We start from the raw sequence: 27989 nt of genomic DNA on the forward strand, positions 1-27989 counted from the left end.
ATGGGTCTCCCGGTCGCGGCCGGCTACGACAGAGCCTGGATTCGAACCAGGATCTCTAGTGGCACAGCTAGCACTGCGATGCAGTCATTTCTCTGACGTCATATTTGAGCGGGAGTGCGCGGCGTAGCCGGAGCTGTGCGTGTGCTGGAGTCTCCGCTGAGCTGCGGTGTTGTGCTTGTCTCTCTCATACCCCACTCTACAAAGTTTGGCGAGCCATATCCTTCTGCATTCAAACAGAAAATATCTAACATCGTTTCGTTCAGCACAAATTCAATATTTTACAGACACAAAAAAAGGAACAGAAGGAACTAATATCCAGAGGGTAAGTTATCAAGTGCGCGGATTGGTGAAATGATGCATTACGCTCTAAGCTTTAATTGTGTTATCACAGTAAAAACATGATTTAATTTACCTGTATATATAATGGAGATGGATCGTTTTCATTCGTTTTTTGAACGGCACATAAGAAAGTTGGTTTAATATACAAACGTAAATTATTAATTATAATTTGACGCACATCTTCAACTTTTTTATCGTTCTTTTTTTTCTCACGGGTTTCCTTCACGCATAGCCAAAGGCATATGCTGGTAGCCCCCTTTTCTCCTTTTCGTTAGGTGGTCAAACATAACCAAAAATGGAACGCACCCCGGTTGAAATTTTCAAGGAAGACAAGTGCCTCTCCGCGCTCGCCGAAGACTGTTATATGAATGCTACTACGCAGTCTGGATACCCAGAAGGTCACAATCTGACTTTTGACTCTGACTGGGAAGAGGATCCCATGTCCCCAATCATCCCCATCATCACAGCTGTGTACTCCGTGGTGTTCGTAGTGGGCTTGGTGGGCAACTGCCTCGTCATGTATGTTATCATCAGGTAAGGTTTATCATGATCTATTTGCTCACTCACCTCAATATTGCATTGATATCAACTTTGACAATATATAGGCTATTGCTAAAGATTTTTGGCAAATTAATGGTATGCTAAAAAATACAACATTACAGTAAGATGCCCATGCATTACACCTAACCACATTTTAGCACAAAAAAACAAAAAGTACATTTTTCTGACATCTGCAACACTTGTGAGCCACCCAGTGGCAGGTGCATGTTTAAACTTTATTGTACAAAATGTACAATCACTATATGGTTTGTTGATTATTTTGTTTCAATCATGACCCATTCAGAACATATACTGTACCGTTCTATTGGAGGGAACAATACCTTTTTACTATTGGGCCTTTTTACAGTTGGAATGCTACATCTTTTTGGGGCGATGTTTATAAGAGTTTTAAATGTGTCATTTAAAACCAGTGGCCCTCTATAATGTTGATTGGGTTGCTTGCACCTCATTGGGTTTTATTTATGCTGTGTAGACAAATAAATCAGAGCTGGTGTCATGTGCAGTGCACCAACACCTCACAAAGTGCTCCAGACTAGACGATTACCGCAAATCAGTTTTATTGCACATTACCTGTCATCCACAGTGCCATTCAGTCACTTCCCCAAGTTTATTCCATTCTATTGGTTAGCTAATTGCGATACACTCTCAGCTCTCTGTTTTTTGTAGCCAGCTCAGTTGAGAATTTGTATATTTTTATCTGGTTGACAGATTTTTTTTCTTACACATCTTCTTCTTAATAGAAGTTTCCTAAATTATACATTTAGTAATCTCGGTTACCCAGAAGTAAAATTATAGCAAGAATTGTCTGTCCACGAGAGATTATACATTTAGCAATCAGGAAATGGAATGCACTTGCAAAGTGGATCCAAATATGATTTATTTCATATGATTTATTAGCATAACACCAAATGGGCATAATGGAAGTCCTCTACTTCTGAACTCAAGTGGCAACATGTCACTGTTGTTATGGTTACATTACCACCTCAGAGCTGTGATTGATTCTAGGGAAGATTGGGGTTTCAGTCCTGTTGTTATGGAGTTATTTCACTAGGGTCTGTCCTTAAATCACCTGTGACAGAAGTCATTGGAAGATGGAGGCATCATCACCCCTGCAGTGGCTGGAACTTTATCATGTGCTCCCAAGGACTAGGATTTGACTATGGTAATGTCCCAAATGGCACCCTATTCCCTATATAGTGCACTATTTTGACCAGACCAATATGGGCAACATACAATATGTCTTGTGCAAAATGCAACAAAATGAGATACAAGCTTTTTACGGGATGGTTAAACGATATGCACATTTGAAGCAGTGGTCTCCACAGCAATTACCCATTGCATGCTCAATAATATAGGCTGAGTGAAATGGAGCATGTCCAAGGTATTGATCCAAAAAGCAACAGGCTCAACTAACCTCTAGTGGATCATGTGTATGGTTACTGACCAATAGTCTATAATACTATATGTACGTTATGCTGTAGCCATTTCAGATCTTAAAGATGCAGTTCTTTAAAGGCAATCTGGGATTCAAATGCAACAATGCGGTCACCCCGACACTTTTGGGGTAAACAGCTGAGGGATGGGGCTAGAGAAATGTAACTACACTCAAATTCATAGACTGAGCTATGGATGCAAGGACTGACCATCCATGAGATCAAAATGATTGTTTTAACCATGTTTTGAAGTTTAGACAGTTGAGACAGCTACTGCCAGGTAAAACATTTGAACTAAGCTAATGACACATTTATATGTTAGCCTGTATTCTTCAATAATCAATGGCCATCTCCGAAGTCTGGCTTGCCTATTTCTTACTTCAACTGCACACTGTGTACTAATCGTACTACATACTATTTAGAACGTACTGTTTATTAAGACTGAATGCAGTAAGCAACAAATATCAGCATACTAGGCTCATCCTACTGAGAATGCGTCATGTAATGTGCAATTACGTTGAATCCCGCCATTCGTTCATTTTGGTACAGCGTGCCCCCCTCAGCTGAATATCAGTTGATGTCAAACACACGCGGGTCTTGAAAGACGACTCTCTTCCTCAAGTGTGCAGCAAATTCTACTAGATGAAACGCTGAAATGAGGATGATATCCTGGCATTTAAAGCATACACATTTTTTTAAATTTCACATACTACTTTGTATACTATTTTGCATACCCAAAATGCCTACTATTTAGAACGCAAGTAGTCAGACACGGCCAGTGGCTATAAATAATTTATTTAAAAGTCCTAAAATGGATGTACCAATCCCAGATTGCCACTTTAAAGTATAAATCGGATAAAGTAGATTACTTACATGATTGGGACACAATTTATAGTACCCCCCCCAGAGGAAGTTGCCGCCACTATTTCAACATAATTTCCTGTCCAAAAGAGGAAATGCACCACAGGTGGTTGGTGGCACCTTAAATGGGGAGGACGGGCTCATGGTAATGGCTGGAGCGGAATAGGTGGAATGGTATCAAATACAGCAAACACATGGTTTCCATGTGTTTGATGACATTCCATTTGCTCCGTTCCAGCAAATATTATTAGGCTACTTATACATATTCACGAATTGGGTGTGGGAATTTCCTCATGGAGTTGATAAACATCAACAAATAGGGCACTTACAGCTGTCAGTGTAACTAGCTAGCATGCTAACCTAAACTACCTAGCTAATCTTATCTCTTGTTGTAATTTTTTTTTACTACACCATATTCAAAAGATTAGCCAGATGGCTTTATGGCTGGTTCTGGAGCTGGATTTGTCAAAAGCATTGATTTAGGGAAAACTTCGCAACAGATGGAAACCACTGGCCTATCTTTGACTTCACCATCTATTGTTATCTTCAAAGTTTTGGCATCTTCCATAAATTGCGGCCGCGAATCCACCATAGAAATAGTTAGAAAGAATAAGATGAGGCTCTGGTAATATGGGTAACTATTGAAATATAGCTGATATGCGTTTTTCTACATTTTAATGGACACGGTGCAATATTTGGTAGTTAGACTGCTGGCAGGCTTCGGCTACGGTACAGCAAAGCCAAGTCAGCCTGTGCTCATGGTACTCACAGGGGAAGTGAAATGATAGGCTACAATGACTTTGCTCATGATCATGCAGGCCGCAAATGACATGTAACTATAAATTCCTTTAATTTTCTTTCGTGGTTTCTAGCTAGAGTTACACCAATCAAAGCAGTGGAGCATTTAGTGAAAGCAAAACTTTAGTGGTCAAAATCATTCATCTTGGGGGGAAAATTGACAAATGATCTAATTTTCTGGGGGGGGTGAGGTAAGTGGAGGTGCAAAACAGAAGTTGGCACCCCGTATTTTAATTTGCTCCATGGCTCAGGCAGCCAAGTGGACCCAAGGCTGTTTGGCTCACCTCAGTCGCGAAGAGGAATAACTTTGCAGCGGTTTCTGATTAATAAACAATGCCATGCTGGTGGGTAGTAACATTCAAATAAACTCAGCCCTGAAACGAAACGTAGGCTGAAAATAATTTGTATGTCATATCATATAAAAAGACACAACATTCACATGGATTTGCCCAAAGAAGTAAGTTCAGATTTGTCACTTCAACCCCAAATATACACAACATATACAAAAGTACGTGGACACCCCTTCAAATTAGTGGATTCGGCTATTTCAGCCACACCCGTTGCTGACAGGTGTCTCCATAGACAAACATTGGCAGGAGAATGGCCTTACTGAAGAGCTCAGTGACTTTCAACGTGGTACCGTCATAGGATGCCACCTTTCCAACAAGTCAGTTCATCAAATTTCTGCCCTGCTAGAGCTGCCCTTGTCAACTGTAACTACAACAACGGCCCAGCCGCGAAGTGGTGGGCCACACAAGTTCACAGAACGGGACCGTCGAGTGCTTTAGCACGTAGTACGTAAAAATTGTCTGTCCTCAGTCGCAGCACTCACTACCGAGTTCCAAATTGCCTCTGGAAGCAAGGTCAGCACAAGAACTGTTCGTCGGGAGCTTCATGAAATGGGTTTCCATGGCCGAGCAGCCGCACACAAGCCTAAGATCACCATTCGCAATGCCAAGCGTCTGCTGGAGAGTTGTAAAGCTCGCCGCCGTTGGACTCTGGAGCAGAGGAAACACTTTCTCTGGATTGATGAATCACGCTTCATCATCTGGCAGTCCAATGGACGAATCTGGGTTTGGCGGATGCCAGGAGAACGCTACCTGCCCCAATGCATTGTGCCAACTGTAAAGTTTGGTGGAGGAGGAATAATGGTCTGGGGCTGTTTTTCATGGTTCGGGCTAGGCCCCTTAGTTCCATTGAAGGGAAATCTTAACGCTACAGCATACAATGACATTCTAGACGATTCTGTGCTTCCAACTTTGTGGCAACAGTTTGGGAAAGGCCCTTTCCTGTTTCAGCATGACAATGCCCCCTGTGCAAAAAGCGAAATCCATACAGAAATGGTTTGTCAAGATCGGTGTGGAAGAACTTGACTGGCCTGCTTAGAGCCCTGACCTCAACCCCATCAAACACCTTTGGGATGAATTTGAATGCCGACTGCGAGCCAGGCCTAATCGCCCAACATCAGTGCCCGACCTCACTAATGCTCGTGGCTGAATGGAAGCAAGTCCCTGCAGCAATGTTCCAACATCTAGTGAAAAGCCTTCCCAGAAGAGTGAAGGCTGTTATAGCAGCAAAGGGGGCGAACCAACTCCATATTAATGCCCATGATTTTGGAATGAGATGTTCGACGAGCAGGTGTCCACATACTTTTGGTAATGTAGTGTATCATACTTTGACTAAAACAATGACTTATTGACTTAAATTGTTGTGCACCATCATGGGTAAGCACTGGCCATTGTCTTTCAGCTCGAAAAAGTGGATTTCAACTGAAGTGGGCTTTTAAAAGTATGACAGCTGTTAAGCTAGCCCTGCCAAGATTATTTTTCTCCATATCAAAATATCAGACAGAAATGACTAGACTCATATATACATGACTGTTGTCATTTTCTCCCCTAGTTACAGATAGTTGTTTACAGATAAAAAGACCTTGAATGAGAATTTGTAATTACTTTTAGTAATGTTGGGAGTATCAATAGAAATGAAAATCACCAGGTTAGATGATGGCAATTTAACAGATGGAAAAGTTTCCCCATTGGGTTTCATCTAGTTCTTTCATCAACTGTCAATAACAATCTTTCATCACCTGAGTTCAAATACTATTTGAAATCTTTCAAATACTTTTGGCATTTTCTCTAGTCTAGCTTTTTTCAAACCTCTCCACAGGGACTCCCAACCATTATTTGAATTGTATTTCAACTATTCCAGAACTACAACACCTGATTAAATTAGTCTACTAATCATCAAGCCCTTGAATTAGGTGTGATAGTTCAGGGCTACAACAAAATTGTCAAACGTCTCAAGTATGGGTAACACATAGACTTAGATAGACATCGCATCATTGTATCTGTCTCATTATGGCATTTGTGAGAGCATGGGCAGTACCATTGAGGCAATCTCCATTTTGAAGTAGTCAATTTGCTTCTCCTACTACTTCAATGAGTTTGCAAACAAACTGGAAGTGTGCATACTGCCACCTAGAGGGTGTTGTTTGAACAGGTATAAAGTCAAGATTTGCGATTGAGTGCCACCTGCCATTATGGAATGTTTGCTCACGAGTATAATTCATTGGCTGATCCCTCCTGATGACACGGATGGAATCATGTGATCCTTCCTAACCCATAGGAAGCCACCCAGTTGACAAATTCAAAAATGGTGAAAGTCCTTAATGCCGCTGAAATGGGCACTAGAGTCCTCTATCTATCTCTATGGGTGTCACGCTCGTCGAACAGAGAGGACCAAGGCGCAGCGTTGCGGGTGAACATATTATATTTATTCAACTGATCACACGATCAAAACAAAGAACGAAACGTGAAGTCCTTCGATACACAACCAAAAGGAACAAGAAACCACAAAACACAAAGTGCAAGACAAACAGTTAAATATGGCTCCCAATCAGAGACACCCAGCTGACACTCGTTGCCTCTGATTGGGAGTCACTCAGACCAACATAGAAAATTAAACATAGACTTACACACCCTGGCTCAACATAACATAGTCCCCAGAGCCAGGGCGTGACAATGGGGTAACTGCATACGCGAAATGTGTCTGAAAGTGGGCATGGTGAAATATGTGGGTGGATCATCAGCGATGGACATAACATTACATTTACATTTTAGTCATTTAGCAGACGCTCTTATCCAGAGCGACTTACAGTTAGTGAGTGCATAATAGTTTTTTGTACTGGCCCCCAGTGGGAATCGAACCCAAAACCCTGCCGTTACAAGCGCCACGCTCTACCAACTGAGCTATACGGGACCAACATCAGTGCTCTGTGATTGGTTAGATGGTTTTGATTGAGCGGTGTTGTTTTTCGTTTCTTAAAATGTTTTCATTGGTCAGTTCCTGTGTGGTGATGCTGTTTTATCGGGACTGATGGTTTGTTTACAGAGCAGTTTAGGAGAACTAACGTAGAATGTTAGGAGAATAAGGTTAAGGTTAGGAAAAGGGTTAGGGTTAGGCTTAGCTAAAATGCTCTCACAGAAACAGTTGAGTGGCAACAAATCTGCCCAATTAGCTGTTTGCTTTCCATACACCCACCTGTGTTGATACGCCCGTCTATGTTGACACACCCATGTTCCCGCAGCCATGTTGAGTTGCAGTTACGCATGACTTAAACGTCAAGGGGTCCCGAGGAGAGGTTTGAAAAAGGCTGCTCTAGTCTGCCAGATGGATGGAGTTTGCACTCGTCACTATTCTATTGGTTCCACTATGCCAGGCAAGCTGAATCAAGCCCAGATAGAGTATTTAAGATGATTTCAAATAGTATTTAAACTCAGATATGGACCTTACACATTCTACCCTACATTCTTTACTCTACGCTGTTTTGAAACAGGTACACAAAGATGAAGACGGCCACCAACATTTACATCTTCAACCTGGCTCTGGCCGACGCCCTGGTCACCACGACGATGCCTTTCCAGAGCACTGACTACCTGTTAAACTCATGGCCGTTTGGCGAGGTGGTGTGTAAGGTGTTCATCTCCATCGACTACTACAACATGTTTACCAGCATCTTCACCCTGACCATGATGAGTGTGGACCGCTATGTGGCCGTGTGCCACCCAGTCAAGGCCCTGGACTTCCGGACACCCATCAAAGCCAAGATGATTAACATATGTATCTGGATGCTGTCCTCTGCAGCAGGGATACCAGCACTGCTACTGGGGGGCACCCAGTCCAACAATGGTGAGAGCGCTGGCATGCATGCAGGCACACACACATCATAAAAGCATACACACACACATACACATGCATACACACACTCATTCAAGAAAAACGCACAAACATGAATGCATGAATATGCACGGACGCAGGCAAGCACACACACATACAGTGCATTCGGAAAGTATTCAGATCACTTGACTTTTTCCACACTTTGTTATGTTACAGCCTTATTCTAAAATTGATTAAATTGTTTTTCCCCCCTCATCAATCTACACACAATACCCCATAATGACAAAGCAAAAACAGGTTTTTAGAATTTTTAGCAAGTCTTCTTGGGTATGACACTACAAGCCTGGCCCACCTGTATTTGGGGAGTTTCTACCATTATTCTCTGCAGATCCTCTCAAGCTCTGTCAGGTTGGATGGGGAGCGTCACTGCACAGCTATTTTTAGCTCTTTCCAGAGATGTTCGATCGGGTTCTAGTCCGGCCTCTTGCTGGGTCACTCAAGGACATTCAGAGACTTGTCAGTCCTGCGTTGTCTTGGCTGTGTGCTTAGGGTTGTTGTCCTGTTGGAAGGTGAACCTTTATCCCAGTCTGAGGTCCTAAGTGCTCTGGAGCAGGTTTTCATCAAGGATCTCTCTGTACTTTGCTCCGTTCATCTTTCCCTCGATCCTGACTAGTCTCCCAATCCCTGCCGCTGAAAAACATCCCCACAGCATGATGCTGCCACAACCATGCTTCACCGTAGGGATGGTGCCATGTTTCCTCCAGACGTGACGCTTGGCATTCAGGCCAAAGAGTTCAATCTTGATTTTATCAGACCAAAGAATCTTGTTTCTCATGGTCTGAGAGCCTTTAAGTGCCCAATGCTAATCACGTAGAGGAACAATTCCCAAACAACCTCTGAGTGAACTGCTGCGCTGGGGAAGGAGGGCACAAAGGTTTTGCTATTAACACAAATTGGAGGTCAACAAACATGCACTGGAGAGCCTCACGTGACAAGATGGCGTATTGAACACACAGCGGTGCGATTCACCTCAAGATAAAAACGAAATATTCAATATCAGTAAGTTAGACTAAATATTAACACTTCATATACTCGTGGGTAATAACATTCAATCTGGATAATAACACAAAACAAATCATAAGGCTAGAGAAATGTATTGACAAATATTACAACAATAAGCAACACTCAAACATGACGGAGGATAAACGATGAGAATCAATTTCCAAGAGAAAACGCGACTCCTCGATGGCTACAGATGATTTATGCTTTTCACCACTGGGACTGGTAAGTGTGGAAAGCGATCTGTTGAAGTCGATAAATGACAAACTGGGCATACTGGAGTTGGTCAGTAAGGATGTAAAGGAGTTGAAGGCGAGTCTTGAAATGAGTGACGTAAAAGCTGCGATAATGGAGAAAGATACAAAAAAGCTAAAAGGGACAGTCACTAAGATAGAAACGGACGTTAACGGACAACTTTCTGAGAGAAGCCTTGCTAGACATACAGACTAGATCGATGAGAGAACATCTAATACTTACGGGTATCCAAGAAAAAGAAGGAGAGGTTACCGAAAAAATTGTGAATGACTTCTTTCTTACAGCGCTTCAAATCCCACTCGATGCTGTCGATAAAATCCAACTCGAACATTTGTTTTCTTTAAGGATAAAGTAATGGTTAAAGCCTAGGTAAAAGACTTGCTAGCACGAAAATAGGCATGAATGATCAGTTCCCGAGGGAGATTGCAGAACGGCGCAAAGTTCTGTACCCAATCATCAAGGAAAATAGATTAAAAGGGAAGCGTGTTGCTCTCGTAGTCGATAAACTGTATATTGACAACCAAATGTTCCGCGACGCAAAGACTACTCCATGGCTATTCTGAAAGTTCTAATAGAGGAGCCGAATAATTGAACACCCAATACTAGCCATGGTAGGGATTGTAATAATAAAACACATTTATAGTATTTTATAAAGGGATAAGACGGCATTACAAGAAAGGATAACAAGCGAAATAATACATCTTCAAATATAACTAATTAGAACACAAGTACTCAATCAACATAGTGTAGATAAAAACACAGCAAACAGAAGACATAGAAGGCACAGTATGTGGGTATGTGTGGATGTATTGTGATGGAAGGTGTGGTGTGCGTTTTTGTGTTTGGAAAAGTGTGGCGTTAAGTGAGTGAGAAAGGAAATGGTTGCATATCCCAGAACCAACGTGTGTCTGTGAGCAGATGTTGTGAGAGAGAGCTTTCAATTTTGTGCAGATGAGGGATATACATTTTAAAATAAAGTATACATCTAATCTATTTTTGTATTGTCCTATCATGATGAAACGGTCCCCAACCCTATATCCTAGACACCCACCTGAGCGACCCATACACCAAAGAGAAGTCCCCATCTGTTTTATGGCCCTGCTGTAAGTTGCCTATATGCAGCCAAAACAGAAAGATAAATGCGGTCAGAGACCTACTAGAGCAGCACCGCCCCCTCAAGATTCTGAGCCTGCCTGGCAGGGTTGGTCCTACAAAGCCAGAGCCCCCTGATGGGAGAGCATTATATACAAGGAAATTCTCAAAGCTGCTAATGAGAACCTTGACGACCTTGTACCTAGCCGGTGGGAATTCCGGTGGGGTACCCCCACCCAGGTAGTGGCAGTGCTGGCAACACTGGCTGCAGTAACCCATGGGGAGGGGGTCACACTCGGACAATCAGAGAGGGGGCATATTATTGTGGCCCTGGTGGCACAAAATAATCAAAGGTCTGACTGCACGGAGATGCTTGGGGAAAATGGTTACAACGGGGGACCAGAGTGTTTGTGTTTCATGGGAAGAGGGTGGATCGGATCTCCATCACCTAGGACTTGACATAGGTTAATCAAATCTCAGATTTTTGTCAATTTTTGCTCAATCTTGCATGCTTTCTCAAACAGCTGTAACTGTCACGGTTTTCTAAGCCAGAACCCAGAAGCAGACCAGGACAAGGTGAGTTGAACGAAGGTGAGTATTTATTAACAGATTCAAAAAGCGATGCAGAATAATCCAGGGGACAGAGCGGGCGACGGGGATGAGTTGGTGGAGGTGCAGTGGCAGATCCAATAGTGGCTCGGCAGCCGCCGACAACCAGGCAGGGGTTGGGTGAAGGTTCCGGGAGAATGACTGTAGATAGAAACAAACGGAGGTAAGTACACGGCAAGCCAACAAGGTGCAAAACAACAAAACTAACGCTAGTAGCTCAGAGGCTGATACGCTGACAAACATACTGTTCATGGCTAATGATCCGGCAGGGAATGGATGTCAGGTCAGAGCTTATGAAGGGTGATGATCAGGACCAGGTGTGCAGATAGCTGATGAGATGCAGGTGCGGGTAATCGGGAGATCTCCCGCCTAGCAACGTCGCCCGGCAACCAGGCAGGGAGCGTTCAAGAACCTTCAGAAAACAGGAGATTCAGAGCAGAAAAACGGCAACACAGGCAGGAACCGACTCAGGACGCAGGGTTCATGACAGTAACTGTATATGCATTCGTAAATCTTGTCCTTTCTTGAGTTGGGCTCTGGGATGTAACAACCGTTGAGCATCTGAGCTTATGGTTGATTGTGGAGGAAAGGGGTTGAGTGTGTAAGAGTATGTGCGTGTGTGTGTGTGTGTGTCTATCCCACATCTGTTGCAAGGGGGTAAGGATGTTAGGGAGAATATAGGATGAACCACAATAATTGTTTGATAAAATAATAATTACTTGACAAAAATCTAATGTAATAGATTGGCAATCCGGGTTATAGGTAACAATCCTTTGCATGAACTGCCGACATTATTACGCATATTAATTGATAATGATGGGAATTAAGATATGCAAGATATTTGAATATATATATTTTTTTAATAGCTATATATATATTGAGATGAGAGCATTGGAAATGCTTTTGGCGGTTGACCTGCTTCTGTTTTGTGGGTGGCACTGTGTGCTGTTTTCAAAGGATGGGTCCTGGCCTCTCGGGGGGCCTAGTGATCCGGGGGGACGGGGGTGGTATGCCGATCACAGGGATGACAACCCAACTTGGGATGGGGAGGGGTCTTTAGCGGGGGGAATAGTGGAGAGCAATTGGAGGGTTACTTAGTAGCAATGCAAATATCATGGTACAGCTATATGGACACTCAATCACTATGGTATTTTTTATTGGTAAATTTACGAACATATATTATGATAAATAGATTTGAAACTTGTATCTCATTATGGTAAGTGGTGAAATAAGTATAGCCAGTTATAATTGTAATGGCTTAGCAGATAATAACAAAAGAAGAACAATATTTACATGGCTCAAAGAGAAGGAATATAATATCTACTGTTTACAGGAAACTCATTCAACAATTCTAGATGAAGTTGTGTGGAAAAAGGACTGGGGGGGCGAAATATACTTCTCCCATGGACAAAGAAACTCAAAAGGGGTGATGATATTAATTAACAGTAATTTCGATCCGAATGTGCAAACTGTCCAAACAGATCCGCAAGGTAGATGGATGATTTTAAATATGTTATTGGACCATAAACAGATATGGTTAATTAACCTTTACGGACCAAATAATGATGATCCACACTTCTTTGACAATACAGTGGGGAGAACAAGTATTTGATACACTGCCGATTTTGCAGGTTTTCCTACTTACAAAGCATGTAGCAGTCTGTAATTTTTTATCATAGGTACACTTCAACTGTGAGAGACGGAATCTAAAACAAAAATCCAGAAAATCACATTGTATGATTTTTAAGTAATTAATTTGCATTTTATTGCATGACATAAGTATTTGATACATCAGAAAAGCAGAAGTTAATATTTGGTACAGAAACCTTTGTTTGCAATTACAGAGATCATACGTTTCCTGTAGGTCTTGACCAGGTTTGCACACACTGCAGCAGGGATTTTGGCCCACTCCTCCATACAGACCTTCTCCAGATCCTTCAGGTTTCGGGGCTGTCGCTGGGCAATACGGACTTTCAGCTCCCTCCAAATATTTTCTATTGGGTTCAGGTCTGGAGACTGGCTAGGCCACTCCAGGACCTTGAGATGCTTCTTACGGAGCCACTCCTTAGTTGCCCTGGCTGTGTGTTTCAGGTCGTTGTCATGCTGGAAGACCCAGCCACGACCCATCTTCAATGCTCTTACTGAGGGAAGGAGGTTGTTGGCCAAGATCTCGCGATACATGGCCCCATCCATCCTCCCCTCAATACGGTGCAGTCGTCCTGTCCCCTTTGTAGAAAAGCATCCCCAAAGAATGATGTTTCCACCTCCATGCTTCACGGTTGGGATGGTGTTCTTGGGGTTGTACTCATCCTTCTTCTTCCTCCAAACACGGCGAGTGGAGTTTAGACCAAAAAGCTCTATTTTTGTCTCATCAGACCACATGACCTTCTCCCATTCCTCCTCTGGATCATCCAGATTGTCATTGGCAAACTTCAGACGGGCCTGGACATACGCTGGCTTGAGCAGGGGGACATTGCGTGCGCTGCAGGATTTTAATCCATGACGGCATAGTGTGTTACTAATGGTTTTCTTTGAGACTGTGGTCCCAGCTCTCTTCAGGTCATTGACCAGGTCCTGCCGTGTAGTTCTGGGCTGATCCCTCACCTTCCTCATGATCATTGATGCCCCACGAGGTGAGATCTTGCATGGAGCCCCAGACCAAGGGTGATTGACCGTCATCTTGAACTTCTTCCATTTTCTAATAATTGCGCCATCAGTTGTTGCCTTCTCACCAAGCTGCTTGCCTATTGTCCTGTAGCCCATCCCAGCCTTGTGCAGGTCTACAATTTTATCCCTGATGTCATTACACAGCTCTCTGGTCTTGGCCATTGTCGAGAGGTTGGAGTCTGTTTGATTGAGTGTGTGGACAGGTGTCTTTTATACAGGTAATGAGTTCAAACAGGTGCAGTTAATACAGGTAATGAGTGGAGAACAAATACTTATGTTATGCAATAAAATGCAAATTAATTACTTCAAAAATCATACAATGTGATTTTCTGGATTTTTGTTTTAGATTCCGTCTCTCACATTTGAAGTGTACCTATGATAAAAATTACAGACCTCTACATGCTTTGTAAGTAGGAAAACCTACAAAATCGGCAGTGTATCAAATACTTGTTCTCCCCACTGTATATGGAGGCTTAAATATCCTGACCTAGTGAGATATACATGGCGGAGACTCAATCAAGCTAGTCGTCTGGAGTTCTTTCTTATGTCATTCTCGTTGGCACCAAAAGTATAAAAAGTGTTGATAGGGGACATAATGTGGTCGGACCATCATATAATTGCCATATACATTACACTTTTTCCACGTGGGCGAGTATATTGGAAATTGAATCAAAGCCTATTGGATGATAACTTGTTTTTACTAGGACAGAGGAATTTATAGCAGATTTCCGACATAACATAGGTACAGCAAATCCCCTTATTGTATGGGACACTTTTAAATGTGCCTTTAGAGGCCATGCAATTCAGTACTCATCTCGAAAACAAAAGCAATGTAGGTCAAAAGAGTCAATACTAACAAAGGAAATAGAATGTCTAACAGAACAGATAGATAGCAATAAAAACTGTAACATAGAGGCTCAGAATAAATTAGAGGAAAAACTAAAAGAAATTGAGAAACTTATTCAAGAAAGATCAAGTGTAATATATTCTAAAAAATAAAGCAAACTGGATGGAATATGGGGAAAAATGCACCAAATTCTTTTTTAATTTTCAACATAGAAATGCTACCAAAAAGAATTTACTGAAACTGGTTAAAATTACGGAGTCACCCATGATTCACCAAATTATATTTTGAAGGAGGAAGCAAAGTACTTTAAGCATATGTTTTCATTTCAGTCGCCTCCATCTCCTCTGACTGAAGCTAATTGTAGGGATTTTTTTGCTATTGATAATGTAAAATTAACAGCCATACAGAAAGATTCACCAAATTATATTTTGAAGGAGGAAGCAAAGTACTTTAAGCATATGTTTTCATTTCAGTCGCCTCCATCTCCTCTGACTAAAGCTAATTGTAGGGATTTTTTTGCTATTGATAATGTAAAATTAACAGCCATACAGAAAGCCTCATGTGAAGGTGAAATTACAGAGGAGGAACTTCTGGATGCAATTGTCACGATCGTTCATTAACGAGAAGGACCAAGGCGCAGCATGATATGCATTCATATTTATTTCCGTACTGAACACACGTCAAAAGAACAAAAACGAAACGTGAAGTCCAAGGTAGACAAAATAACATACCTTTACGGAACAAGATCCCACACCCCACTAGTGCCAACAGGCTACCTAAGTATTGTCCCCAATCAGAGACAACGAGCTACAGCTGCCTCTGATTGGGAACCACCCTGGCCAACATAGATCTAAACGATCTAGAAACTAACCTAGACAAACCCAACACAGAAAATACACACCCTGACTCAACCAATACAAGTCCCTAGAGTCAGGGCGTGACAGTACCCCCCCCCCCCCCCCAAAGGTGCGGACTCCGACCGCGCCACATAAACGTAACAGGGTAGGGGCCGGGTGGGCATTCCGCCTCGGAGGCGGATCCGGCTCCGGAGTGGAGCCGCTGGCCGGAGCTGGACTGGACCCCGGTGGAGCGGATTGCTCTGGCTCCGGAGTGGAGCCGCTGACCGGAGCTGGACCAGGCATCGGTGGAACAGGCACGGGCCGTGCCGGACTGGACACACGCACTACTGGCTTGGTGCGGGGAGCAGGAACGGGCCGGACTGGGCTGACGACGCGCACCCCTGGCTTGGTGCGGGGAGCAGGAACGGGCCGGACTGGGCTGACGACGCGCACCACTGGCTTGGTGCGGGGAGCAGGAACGGGTCGGACTGGGCTGACGACGCGCACCACTGGCTTGGTGCGGGGAGCAGGAACGGGCCGTCCCGGACTGGCGACGCGCACCACTGGCCTGGTGCGGGGAGCAGGAACGGGCCGTACCGGACTGGCGACGCGCACCACTGGCCTGGTGCTTGGAGCAGGAACAGGCCGGGCCGGGCTGGCGACGCGCACCACTGGCTTGGTGCGAGGGACAGGAACAGGTAGGACCGGGCTGGCGACGTGCACCAAGGGGCAGGAACAGGCCGGGCCGGGCTGGCGACGCGCACCACTGACTTGGTGCGAGGGACAGGAACAGGTCGGACCGGGCTGGCGACGCGCACCACTGGCTTGGTGCATGGGGCAGGAACAGGCCGGGCCGGGCTGGCGACGCGCACCACTGACTTGGTGCGAGGGACAGGAACAGGCCGGACCGGGCTGGCAATGCGCACCACTGGCTTGATGCGAGGAGCAGGAACGGGCCGAACCATACTGGGAACACCCACCACTGGCTTAGTGTGGGAATCAGGAACGGGCCGGACCGGACTGGCGACACGCACCACTTGATTGGTGCGAGGAGCGGGACTGGGTTCCTTCATTAACCCCCGCTCCTTCTGCTGCCTAACCAGCTCCTCTCGCCGTGCCTCTACACTTTCCTTCTGTTCCCTCTGAATCAATGACCCCCTTAATCTGGCGGCCTCCTCTGCAAAACGGCTGAACCGCTCTATCGCGGCCTCCTGCTGCCTCGTCATCCACGGCGTGAGCCCCCCCCCCTAAATTTTTTTTGGGTTTGTCTCTCCCCCGTGCTCATGGCCTCCATCCCTCTTGCCAGACTCTCTCTCCTCATCACGCTGCTTGATCCAGGATTGGTAGGATCTTCTGTCACGATCGTTCATTAACGAGAAGGACCAAGGCGCAGCGTGATATGCATTCATATTTATTTCTGAACACACGTCAAAAGAACAAAAACGAAACGTGAAGTCCAAGGTAGACAAAATAACATACCTTTACGGAACAAGATCCCACACCCCACTAGTGCCAACAGGCTACCTAAGTATGGGGCCCAATCAGAGACAACGAGCTACAGCTGCCTCTGATTGGGAACCACCCTGGCCAACATAGATCTAAACGATCTAGAAACTAACCTAGACAAACCCAACACAGAAAATACACACCCTGACTCAACCAATACAAGTCCCTAGAGTCAGGGCGTGACAGCAATTAAAGAGTTTAAGTCTGGGAAAACTCCAGGGTTGGATGGCATACCAGCGAGGTATACCAAACCTTTTTTGATATACTCAGAGGACCGTTATTAGCATGTTTTAACCACTCCTATGTAAATGGTAGATTATCAGACACTCAAGAAGAAGGTCTGATTTCATTATTACTGAAACAGGATACAAGTGGGAAATATAAAGATCCAGTCCATTAAAAAAATTGGAGGCCCCTTACACTTCAGTGTTGTGATGCAAAAATTCTACCAAAATGTATAGCGCATAGAATTAAAAAGGTATTGTCGGACATTATTCACTCTAATCAGACAGGTTTTTTTACATGGACGATACATTGGAGATAATATAAGGCAAGTACTGGAAATAATAGAACACTATGAAAAATCTGGGAAACCAGGCCTGCTATTCATAGCAGACTTTGAAAAGTTATTTGATAAAGTACGACTGGAGTTTATATATAAATGCCTGGAGCATTTCAATTTTGGAGTATCTCTTATAAAATGGGTTAAAATCATGTATAGTACATTTACATTTACATTTTAGTCATTTAGCAGACGCTCTTATCCAGAGCGACTTACAGTTAGTGAATACATATTTTTTTTTTTTATACTGGTCCCCCGTGGGAATCGAACCCACAACCCTGGCGTTGCAAACACCATGCTCTATCAACTGAGCTACATCCCTGCCGGCCATTCCCTCCCCTACCCTGGACGACGCTGGGCCAATTGTGCGCCGCCCATGAGTCTCCCGGTCGCGGCCGGCTGCGACAGAGCCTGGATTCGAACCAGGATCTCTAGTAGCACAGTTAGCACTGCAATGCAGTGCCTTAGACCACTGCGCCACTCAGGAGTTCATAGTAATAACCCTAGGTGTAAAATAGTAAATAATGGCTATTTCTCCGAAAGTTTTAAACTGTCAAGAGGAGTAAAACAAGGTTGTCCACTATCGGCATATCTATTTATTATGGCCATCGAAATGTTAGCTATTAAAATCAGATCCAAAAATAATATCAAGGGATTAGAAATCCAGGGCTTAAAAACAAAGGTGTCATTGTACGCTGATGATTAATATTTTCTTTTAATTCCACAACTTGAATCCCTTCGCAGCCTCATAGAGGATCTAGATACATTGTTTAACCTCTCTGGATTACAACTAAATTATGATAAATGTACTATATTATGTATTCGATCACCTAAAAAATGCAAATTTTTACATTACCATGTAGTTTACCAATAAAATGGTCTGATGGTTATGTGGATATACTCGGAATACATACCCCAAATGAAATAAATGATCTCACTCCAATAGATTTTAATAGAAATTTAGCAAAAATAGATAAGATCTTGCTACCATGTAAAGGTAAATACCTGTCTATTTGTGGAAAAATCACCCTGATTAACTCTTTAGTGTTATCCCAGTTTACCTATTTGATTATGGTCTTGCCAATGCCTAGCGAACAGTTTTTTAAATTATATGAGAAAAAAAGATTCCCTTTTATTTGGAACGGCAAGCCAGATAAAATTAAACGGGCCTATTTATATAATGAATATGAATTCTGAGGACAGAAATTATTAAATATTAAAGCATTAGACCTATCACTAAAAGCTTCAGTCGTACAAAAGTTATACTTAAATCCGAACTGGTTCTCTAGCAAATTAGTAAGATTGTCTCACCCCATGTTCAAGAATGCCCTTTTTCCCTTTATTCAGATTACAACCTCTCACTTTCAGTTATTTGAAAAGGAAATCATCTCCCAAATAACACTATTTCTAAAACAAGCCATAAAAAGTTGGTTGCAATTTCAATTTAATCCTCCAGAAACTACAGAACAAATAATGCAACAAATATTGTGGTTAAACTCAAATATACTAATTGATAATAAACCATGATTCTTTGAAAAAATGTTTTTAAAAGGTATAATCTTCGTAAATTATATCATAGGTAGGACTGGTGGAGTTATGTCACACATGCAGCTAACAAAAACATATGGAAATGTCTGCTCTACCCAAAATTACAACCAAATAATTGCAGCATTACCTCAAAACTGGTAGAGGAAAGTGGAAGGGCGAAAAAGTAAGGAACTTGTCTGTCAGCCCTGCATTAAAGAATATAATTGGTTAAAGAAAATTGTGATAAATAAAAAATATACCAGTTTCATTTAAGGACCAAAGGATTGACAGCCATCCAATATAGATTACAAAATAGTTGGGAAGAGATTTATGACGCACCGATTCCATGGCATAGTGTTTATGAACTGATATGCAAAATGATGCCGAATTCAAAACTTAAAAATTATTATTCAAAATTCTTGCTACCAATAGAATGTTATTTATTTATATGGGGGATACAATCTTCCCAGCTCTGCAGATTTTGCTGCGAAGAGACATCATTAGATCATTTGTTTTGGTACTGTCCATTTGTTTTTGGTCACAGGATCAGGAATGGCTGAAGGATTGCAATATTTATCTGGAGCTAACCCTGCAGATAGCACTACTGGGTGATCTTAAAAGTCATAGTCAATCGATCAATAATATAATAATACTATTAGCAAAATTGTTTATTTTCAATTTACAATCTGTAGAAACAATGACAATAGAAGGGTTCAGAACTTTTGTGAAACATCACAGTACAGTTGAAAAATAGAAATCCAATATGGATGGTGATAAGAGATAGATGGGAGGTGTTGAATGGAGCTGAAGGATGGGACTAATAACAACTAACAACAACTAATAACAACAAGATAACTAATGTAAAGTATACTGTGTCCATAATAAGTATATAAGTTATAGGTTGAGAGCTTTTGTGAAAGAGCACAGTTAGAAAGATATGGCATATAGAAGCAAACCGGATGGACATCATGAAAATAATTGGAGAGGTTGAGGGTAGAGGAAGTTCAGGAGTAAAAACAAACTAAATAGAATTATTTTAAAATTGACTGTGTCCATAAAATTTATATAGTATGTATAAGCTGGAAGTAGAGACCTAAGCGTTGTTGTTCACTAGTTTACTCCAATTAGGGAAGGGGTGGTGGGGTTGGAAAATAATAAAGGGAAATATATTTTTAAAAAATGATATGTATGTATATGTATTTATATATATGTATGTATATTTGCGAGAGAAAAAAACATATGGGGGATTGGAAGTGATGCAGACAATTACATTGATAGAAGTTACAATCTATCTGCAATATTAAAGCTAATCTATCCCCCCCCCCCCCCCCCCCCCATAAAAACACAACAACAACAAAAAACACTCCAAGCGGGCTGTCATGTGCCTTTTACTGATGAGTGGCTTCTGTCTGGCCACTCTACCATAAAGACCTGATTGGTGGAGTGCTGCAGAGATGGTTGTCCTTCTGGAAGGTTCTCCCATCTCCACAGACGAACTCTGGAGCTCTGTCAGAGTGACCATCAGGTTCTTTGTCACCTCCCTGACCAAGGCCCTTCTCCCCCGATTGCTCAGTTTGGCCAGACGGCCAGCGCTAGGAAGAGTCTTGGTTGTTCCAAACTTCTTCCATTTAAGAATGATGGAGGCCACTGTGTTCTTGGGGACCTTCAGTGCTGCAGAAATGTTTTGGTACCCTTCCCCAGATCTGTGCCTCGACATAATCCTGTCTCGGAGCTCTATGGACAATTCCTTCGACCTCGTGGCTTGGTTTTTGCTCTGACATGCTCTGTCAACTGTGGGACCGTATATAAACATGTGTGTGCCTTTCCAAATCATGTCCAATCAATTGAATTTACCACAGGTGGACTCCAATCAAGTTGTAGAAACAGGATGCACCTGTGCTCAATTTCGAGTCTCATAGCAAAGGGTCTGAATACCTTTTCTAAAAACCTGTTTTCGTTTTGTCATTATGGGATATTGTGTGTTGATTGATGAGAATATATATATTTTTTAAATCAATTTTTGAATAAGGCTGTAACGTAACAAAATGTGGAAAAAGTCAAGGGGTCTGAATACTTTCCGAAGGCACTGTATACACACACAGTCCTTATGGGTGAAATTTCCCAAGAGAACATAATAAACATGCCTTACACTGTGCACAGATTGAGTTGGTTCATTTTGTTTTTGCTCTCAGATTCCTTTGGTAGTGTGAATCAAAGTGCAGAAGTGCCCGTCTAATCTCAGAACATAGAGGTCTAATACAGCACCATCTCTCTCCTATTTTGTAGAGGGGAAATGCATTACGTCTAAGCCATCTGTTGGTAATGAGCTTGCCGTTATCCTTACACCACATATTGTTTCTGAATACAGATGGAGCTGTGGATAAGTGAAAAAAAATCTGTGCTATTAGTAAGATGTTACCTTTTGAGTGTGCATTAGCCATTCCATAACAGTGTCGCAGATTGAGAGATGAACCAGACACAGCTTGAAATGTTATGTGTTCTCAGAACACTTTGCTTGAGCGTAGGTGCATTTCATCAGTGCTTTTTCTTTCTCGACCTCTCCTCCCACCACTTCCTCTAGGAACCACGGAGTGTGCCTTACAATTCCCTGAGCCGTACGTGTACTGGGACACCCTGATGAAGGTCTGTGTGTTTGTGTTTGCCTTCGTGGTGCCCGTGCTTATCATCACCGTGTGCTACACCCTCATGGTGCTGCGACTCAAGAGCGTACGTCTCCTCTCGGGCTCCCGGGAAAAGGACCGGCAGCTGCGGCGCATCACCCGCCTAGTCATGGTGGTGGTCGTGGTGTTCGTAGTGTGCTGGACGCCCATCCACATCTTCATCCTGGTCAAGGCGCTGGTGAGCGTGCCCGAGACCACCGCCGTCATGGCCGCCTACTTCTTCTGCGTGGCGCTGGGCTACACCAACAGCAGCCTCAACCCCGTCCTCTACGCCTTCCTGGATGAGAACTTCAAGAGGTGCTTCAAGGACTTCTGCCTGCCGAAAAAGCTGAAGGGGGACAATGCCTCAGGGAGGAACAACAAGAGCACAGTGAGGGGAGGAAGGGAGGCCCCACTTCCACTGGAGAACCCAGACGGGACTAGAAAGCCGGCATGACTAGCCATGGAGATGTCTTCCACTTCCCGCGTTGGAAAGGAAGACTCCAATGATCTGGGCCTAACCCAGGTGACATCAGGAATGTAAACGCATACAGCAGTGCTACTTTTCCTCTCTGTAGATAACTCAGACTGTAGATGACTGGTGTTCCATTGGTTTTAATGTTAGGCCCAAATCAATAGTCCGACTCATACTTAGAAAAGGTTATATCAATATTCTTTGATATCACATTTATTTGCACACATAATCTTTGATATCAAATGTATTTGCACACATTTTCTCAGTTTTACCATGTTCCTTCATAGTTACTTGTTATGCTGACTCTACATCTTCACAGTTCTAAATGGATTGTAAGTTGCAACATCCTCCTTCTAGCCTCTGCCATTCAATTAAATAGTTATCTTTGTCAAAACATCAATAATGATTGGGGAAGCGCTTTAAAGGGGCAATCTGGGATTGGTACATCCATTTTTGGACTATTTGATTTTTCCATGTGTCTCTACCAACCAATGTGCATGTGGTGCAGAGATCTGTTACCTACTTTGGGAGTGGGACACCCTTATGGCATGAGAACACAAACCTTAGTATTTGGGGCTAGGGAAAGGTTGTATTCTATGGAGATGAACCACAGGCCTCTGCATGGTGGTCTGCAGGATGGTAGCTACTAAAGAGCTGCTGGGAATGAGTCAGTCAGAATATCCTTTATACATGTTGATGAAATCCTCAGGGACATAGAATGGACTGTGTGTTAGACATTTTGCCTTGTAATATACTCACCGGCCAGTTTATTAGGTACACCACCCCGTTCACAAAAATGGATCGCTCCTAGAGACAGTGAGCCACGTGGCCATGGCTTGCTATATAAAGCAGGCAGACAGGCATTGAGGCATTCAGTTACTATTCGATTGAACGTTAGAATGGGCAAAACAAGTGACCTACGCAACTTTGAGCGTGGTATGATCGTCGGTGCCAGGCGCACTGTATACAGTATCTCAGAAACGGCCGCCCTCCTGGGCTTTTCACGCACGACAGTGTCTACGGTTTACAGAGAATAGTGTGACAAACAAAAAACATCCAGTCAGCGGCAGTCCTGTGGGTGATAACACCAGCGACCACACCGGGTTCCATTCCTATCAGCTAAAAACAAGAAGAAGCGTCTCCAGTGGGAACGTGATCACCAACACTGGGCAATTGAGGAGTGGAAAAACATTGCCTGGTCCGACGAATCCCAGGTCCTGTTGCGTCATGCTGATGGCAGTCAGGATTTGGCATAAGCAGCGTGAGTCCATGGACCCATCCTGTCTGGTGTCAACGATACAGGCTGGTGGCGGTGGTGTAATGGTGTGGTGAATGTTTTCCTGGCACACGTTAGGTCCCTTGATACTAATTTAGCAACGATTGAACGCCACAGCGTATCTGAACATTGTTGCTGACCAAACCCAATAGAGCATCTTTGGGATGAGATGGAATGGGCTGTTCGAAGCATGATTGTACCGCCATCCAATCTGCGGCAACTGCGTGATGCCATCGCGTCAGCATGGACCAACATCCCTGTGGAATGTTTCCGACACCTTGTAGAATCCATGCCCCGAAGAATTCAGTCTGTTCTGGAGGCAAAGGGGAGGGTGGGTAGGGGGGGGGGGGGGTCTGACCCGGTAATAGATGGGTGTACCTAATACACTGGCTGGTGAGTGTAGCTGCTGATGAGAATTCACTACAAAAAATATGTTAAGTGCTTAGAGTTTTATTTGCTATATTCTATAAATGAATGTAGTTGTCTACTTATTTACATATCTTATTGACTTTATTTTTGGTCCATTTTTGTTTTTAATGTATCTATTTATCTTACTGTATTTATCCTTTTTTCTGTCTCTTTGTATAAATCCCAAATAGCACCCTATTCCTTATATATTGCATTTATAACCCATATTTGTGATGCAAGTTTGTCATTCTGTATGTTTCTGGGCCATATGTTTTGCCCAAGCAGCAGCTATTCTTCCTGGGGTCCACACAAAAACATAAAACACGACAAGTAACAAAGCACTGATACACTGATAGACAAGAACAGTCACACAAATTAAAAATATGATAAACAACAACAACAACAAAAAGATGTGCCTTTTACAGTCCAGGATAAAGCATCTCCAGCCAACTAAAGGTTTGATACTACAACATGGACACTTGGGTCAATTCAGCACTCACATTTATCAAAATGCAGCCTTGCCAAACCCAAAGTCAAGCATGTATCAGTGTGCTGTTTGACCCTAGTTTGGCTGATGCTTGGGGGACTTTGAGAAGTCAACGAACTTCCCAGTGAGCAAAATGTGTTTAAAAGGACGTTGAAAAGATGCAGAAAATACATTAAAAATACATATTGTCAACCAATTTTGCTCACTGGGACAGGCTCGTGAAAATCCTGGACTTGAATGTTTTTTTTCAAATTTGACAGAGGGCTTACATCAACGTTGACGTCTGGAGCTAACTCCTTTGTGTCAAGTTGTTCATTTTATGATATCAATCACATGTGCTGTTTATATGGCTTGCGCCTGGATACACGTATTCATATTTGGATATTCATATTCTTACCATAGAGAAACATGAGTATATCAATGCAACCTAAGAAAATTAATATATTCAGATTACTGTATGATAAAATATACATAAATAAATACTATATGCATCGTATACATAAATTGTATAGTCAGAAAATATATTTCACAGGCATTTTGAAATGTACCAGTATTTCAAACATGTCAATGAGCATTGCAATGGGACATATTTAAACTAAATAATTCAAGTGTTTAAACGTTTGGTCAAGCAACGTTGGCGAAGTAAATGCTTGATTGTCAGCTCTGTTTGTAAATGTTCTAATTCCCACCGCTTATCCTTCGAAATGTATATTCAATGACTTTAAGATGTACTGTGTAACTTACATGTCTTTCATTCTTCGAGCCATGGCATTTGTAAAACCTGAGTCATTCTCAGAGCCATATAGTACATTATAAATCCATTCCTCTTCAGTTTAAATGGGCAATCTGGGATTGGTACATCCGTTTTTGGACTATTAAATGAAATATAACCATTGATTCTTGAAGAATATAACTTATGAGTGCTTCATTAGCTTAGTTCAGCTATTATACCAGAACCCAAAATATAAAGTTGTTTGCCATTTTGATCAAAATGGCAAACAACTTTATATTTTGCATCCATAGCTCTGTATATGAATTTTTGAGTGGTTATATTACATTTCTCCAGCTCCATCCCTCAGCTATTTACCAAATGAAGTGGCGTTGTGACTACTTTGTTGTTTTTCAAATCACAGATTGCCCATTTATGAGAGTTTGATAACCAACCTAATTCAGTCCGTCTTATCTGAATAAGGACCTGGGTAGAGCACTGTTGATATAGCCTTCAGTGAGATTTTTGAATGATTTTAAAAAGGAAGATACTTAAACACAATCTTGGTGTATTTTTAGACCTGTTTTAATGTTTCATCATGTCCTTTTCTTTGTGACTAATTGCTGTGTATTTGTACAGACAGCCTTTTAGTCATAATAAAGCCACAGACACACAGTTATGTAAGTGACTGTCTTGCTGTGAAAACACAGAAACACTTTTTTTTTAAAAATGTGTTTAGAGTTGAGGGCAACAAGACTTTGAGATATGATTCAAAGTAATAATAATAACAATCGTTTATTAATCCAAACGAGACAGAAATGTGTCTTCTGCTGTACCCAATTATGCTGTAGTTTGAGAAAACATGAGTGAAAACTCAGTTATAATCATCAAACTTGTCCTAATTGGTCATTAACTGTTTGTTAATATCATTGTTTCATAATCTCATTCACCCGTTCAGTTTTCAGGAGGTGCTCAGCGGTGGCGTCAATAGGCCTGGGCTTCTGGGTCTTCAGCCCCGGATGTTTTTGATGCAGCCCCGAACCATGCAGTATAAAAAAAAAATGTTTTACTGACAACTTTAATTACAAAAAAAAACTATCCAATATAATGTGCCAGGCAGTAGAGTGACGCGGTGCCTGCTGTGATTTCAGAACGCAGTGGATCACTTCTCTTTTTATTACTCTTTTTATTCACTTAGCTACTTACCTTTTCTATGGTTACTGCAGATATATTATGGACATTTTCTGAAATTACAATGCAAAAAACATTTATTCTACTGTCAAAATTGACTACAAAGTGTAAATAGGATAATTTTGGTCTTAAAGTCAGTCTCTTCCAAAGTTTTGTGAGACTTGTGGTCCTGACTGCATCACAACGTAAATGAAGGTTGGGTTTGTTTCAATCCTGCCCACAGCTGGCAGCATACAAGTAATCATCAATTCTGAGTGCAGCTGCACCTGACCAGATGGTAATGATTGTGGTATATTTGGGTTGACTTTGGATATCCCTATGGGGCTAATTAGGGACAATATGTTAAAATTCCAAAAGCTCCAAATGTCAATGACTTAAAAACCTCAAACCAACTATAAATTGTAGAAATTAATTTACAAATTTTGTAAGCATTTACCCTTTTACTGCAGTGGGCTGAATCAGGGTCACACAGTTGCTTGTTAGTCTTAAACAAATCGAATTTGAAATAATAGTATACACCTCACACACATGGTTATGGCCTTAAAAAAAGAAGCCACTGTACCATGTCATATATAGTGTTAAAATGTAGTCAACTTTGAGTTTGCATCCCAATATTACACTTTATATACATCACAGAAGACTGAAATATAATAAAACCGTTTGACATAGAAACACCAGATTTTAGCTGTTTAAAAAAATAATGTTTATAAATTCTGAAAAATATTAATAACATTCCACCCATGAGGCCACTAGAGGGCAATTTAGTAATTTGACTGCAGGACAGGGTGAGAAAACGAAAAGTTGTGCAACATCAAAATAATATTAATATTTCTCATTTACATTGTGTAATTTATTGACGGTCCTTAACTAGCCCCGGCGATAGGCCTGTTCTGTTCTTCTGGTGTCTCTCTCCATCATATCCAAAGTCAGGTCCCACACCAGATGGTTGAAGCTAATTGGCAAAAAATGATTTGTCTAACTTCCCATCTGCGAACACACGCAAGAGACACCCACATCAAACCACACACCCTGAAACAACTCATGTTTGAATTCAGTCATGGCCACTAGCATTTCTTAATGAACCAAACCTAAAAGAAGGCCAAATCAGAAAGGGCAGTCATCCTTTAAAACTAACTAATTAGAGTGGCTTGCGAAAGTATTCACCCCCCTTGGCATTTTTCCTATTTTGTTGCCTTACAACCTGGAATGAAAAATGAGTTTTGGGGGGTTTTATCATTTGATTTACACAACATGCCTACCACTTTGAAGATGAAAAATATTTGTTATTGTGAAACAAACAAGAAACAAGACAAGAAAACTGAAAACTTGAGCGTGCATAACTATTCACCTCCCCAAAGTCAATACTTTGTAGAGCCACCTTTTGCAGCAATTACAGCTGCAAGTCTCTTGGGGTATGTCTCTATAAGCTTGGCACATCTAGCCACTGGGACTTTTTCCCATTCTTCAAGGCAAAACTGCTCCAGCTCCTTCAAGTTGGATGGGTTCCGCTGGTGTACAGCAATCTTTAAGTCATACCACATATTTGTCACGATCGCCAATGAAGTAGGACCAAAGCGCAGCGTTGGGAGTGAACATGATGACTTTAATGTTGAATACACGACAAAACAAAACACGATCCGTAAAGTCCTCAG

At 42.2% G+C, this 27989-nt stretch overlaps 1 protein-coding gene across 1 annotated transcript; it reads left to right on the top strand.

Moving 5' to 3' along the window:
• Positions 1-244: 244 nt before the first annotated feature.
• Positions 245-22445, top strand: LOC311103953 (delta-type opioid receptor-like). Its single transcript, XM_084145592.1, has 4 exons — positions 245-322; positions 572-873; positions 7828-8180; positions 21713-22445. Exons 2-4 carry the CDS (start codon positions 635-637, stop codon positions 22246-22248), a joined length of 1128 nt encoding a protein of 375 aa, XP_084001718.1. The 5' UTR covers positions 245-322; positions 572-634; the 3' UTR covers positions 22249-22445.
• Positions 22446-27989: the final 5544 nt, after the last annotated feature.

The sequence above is a fragment of the Coregonus lavaretus genome, assembly GCF_964263955.1.
Source record: "Coregonus lavaretus genome assembly, chromosome: 2".
Classification (NCBI taxonomy): Eukaryota; Metazoa; Chordata; class Actinopteri; order Salmoniformes; family Salmonidae; genus Coregonus; species Coregonus lavaretus.

Bases quoted from the DNA above. Each gene is read 5' to 3' on its own strand.
- LOC311103953 (XM_084145592.1), top strand. From the start codon at position 635: ATGGAACGCACCCCGGTTGAAATTTTCAAGGAAGACAAGTGCCTCTCC. The intron at 874-7,827 runs GTAAGGTTTATC...GTTTTGAAACAG, and splicing joins GTCATGTATGTTATCATCAG to GTACACAAAGATGAAGACGG. The intron at 8,181-21,712 runs GTGAGAGCGCTG...CACTTCCTCTAG, and splicing joins GGGCACCCAGTCCAACAATG to GAACCACGGAGTGTGCCTTA.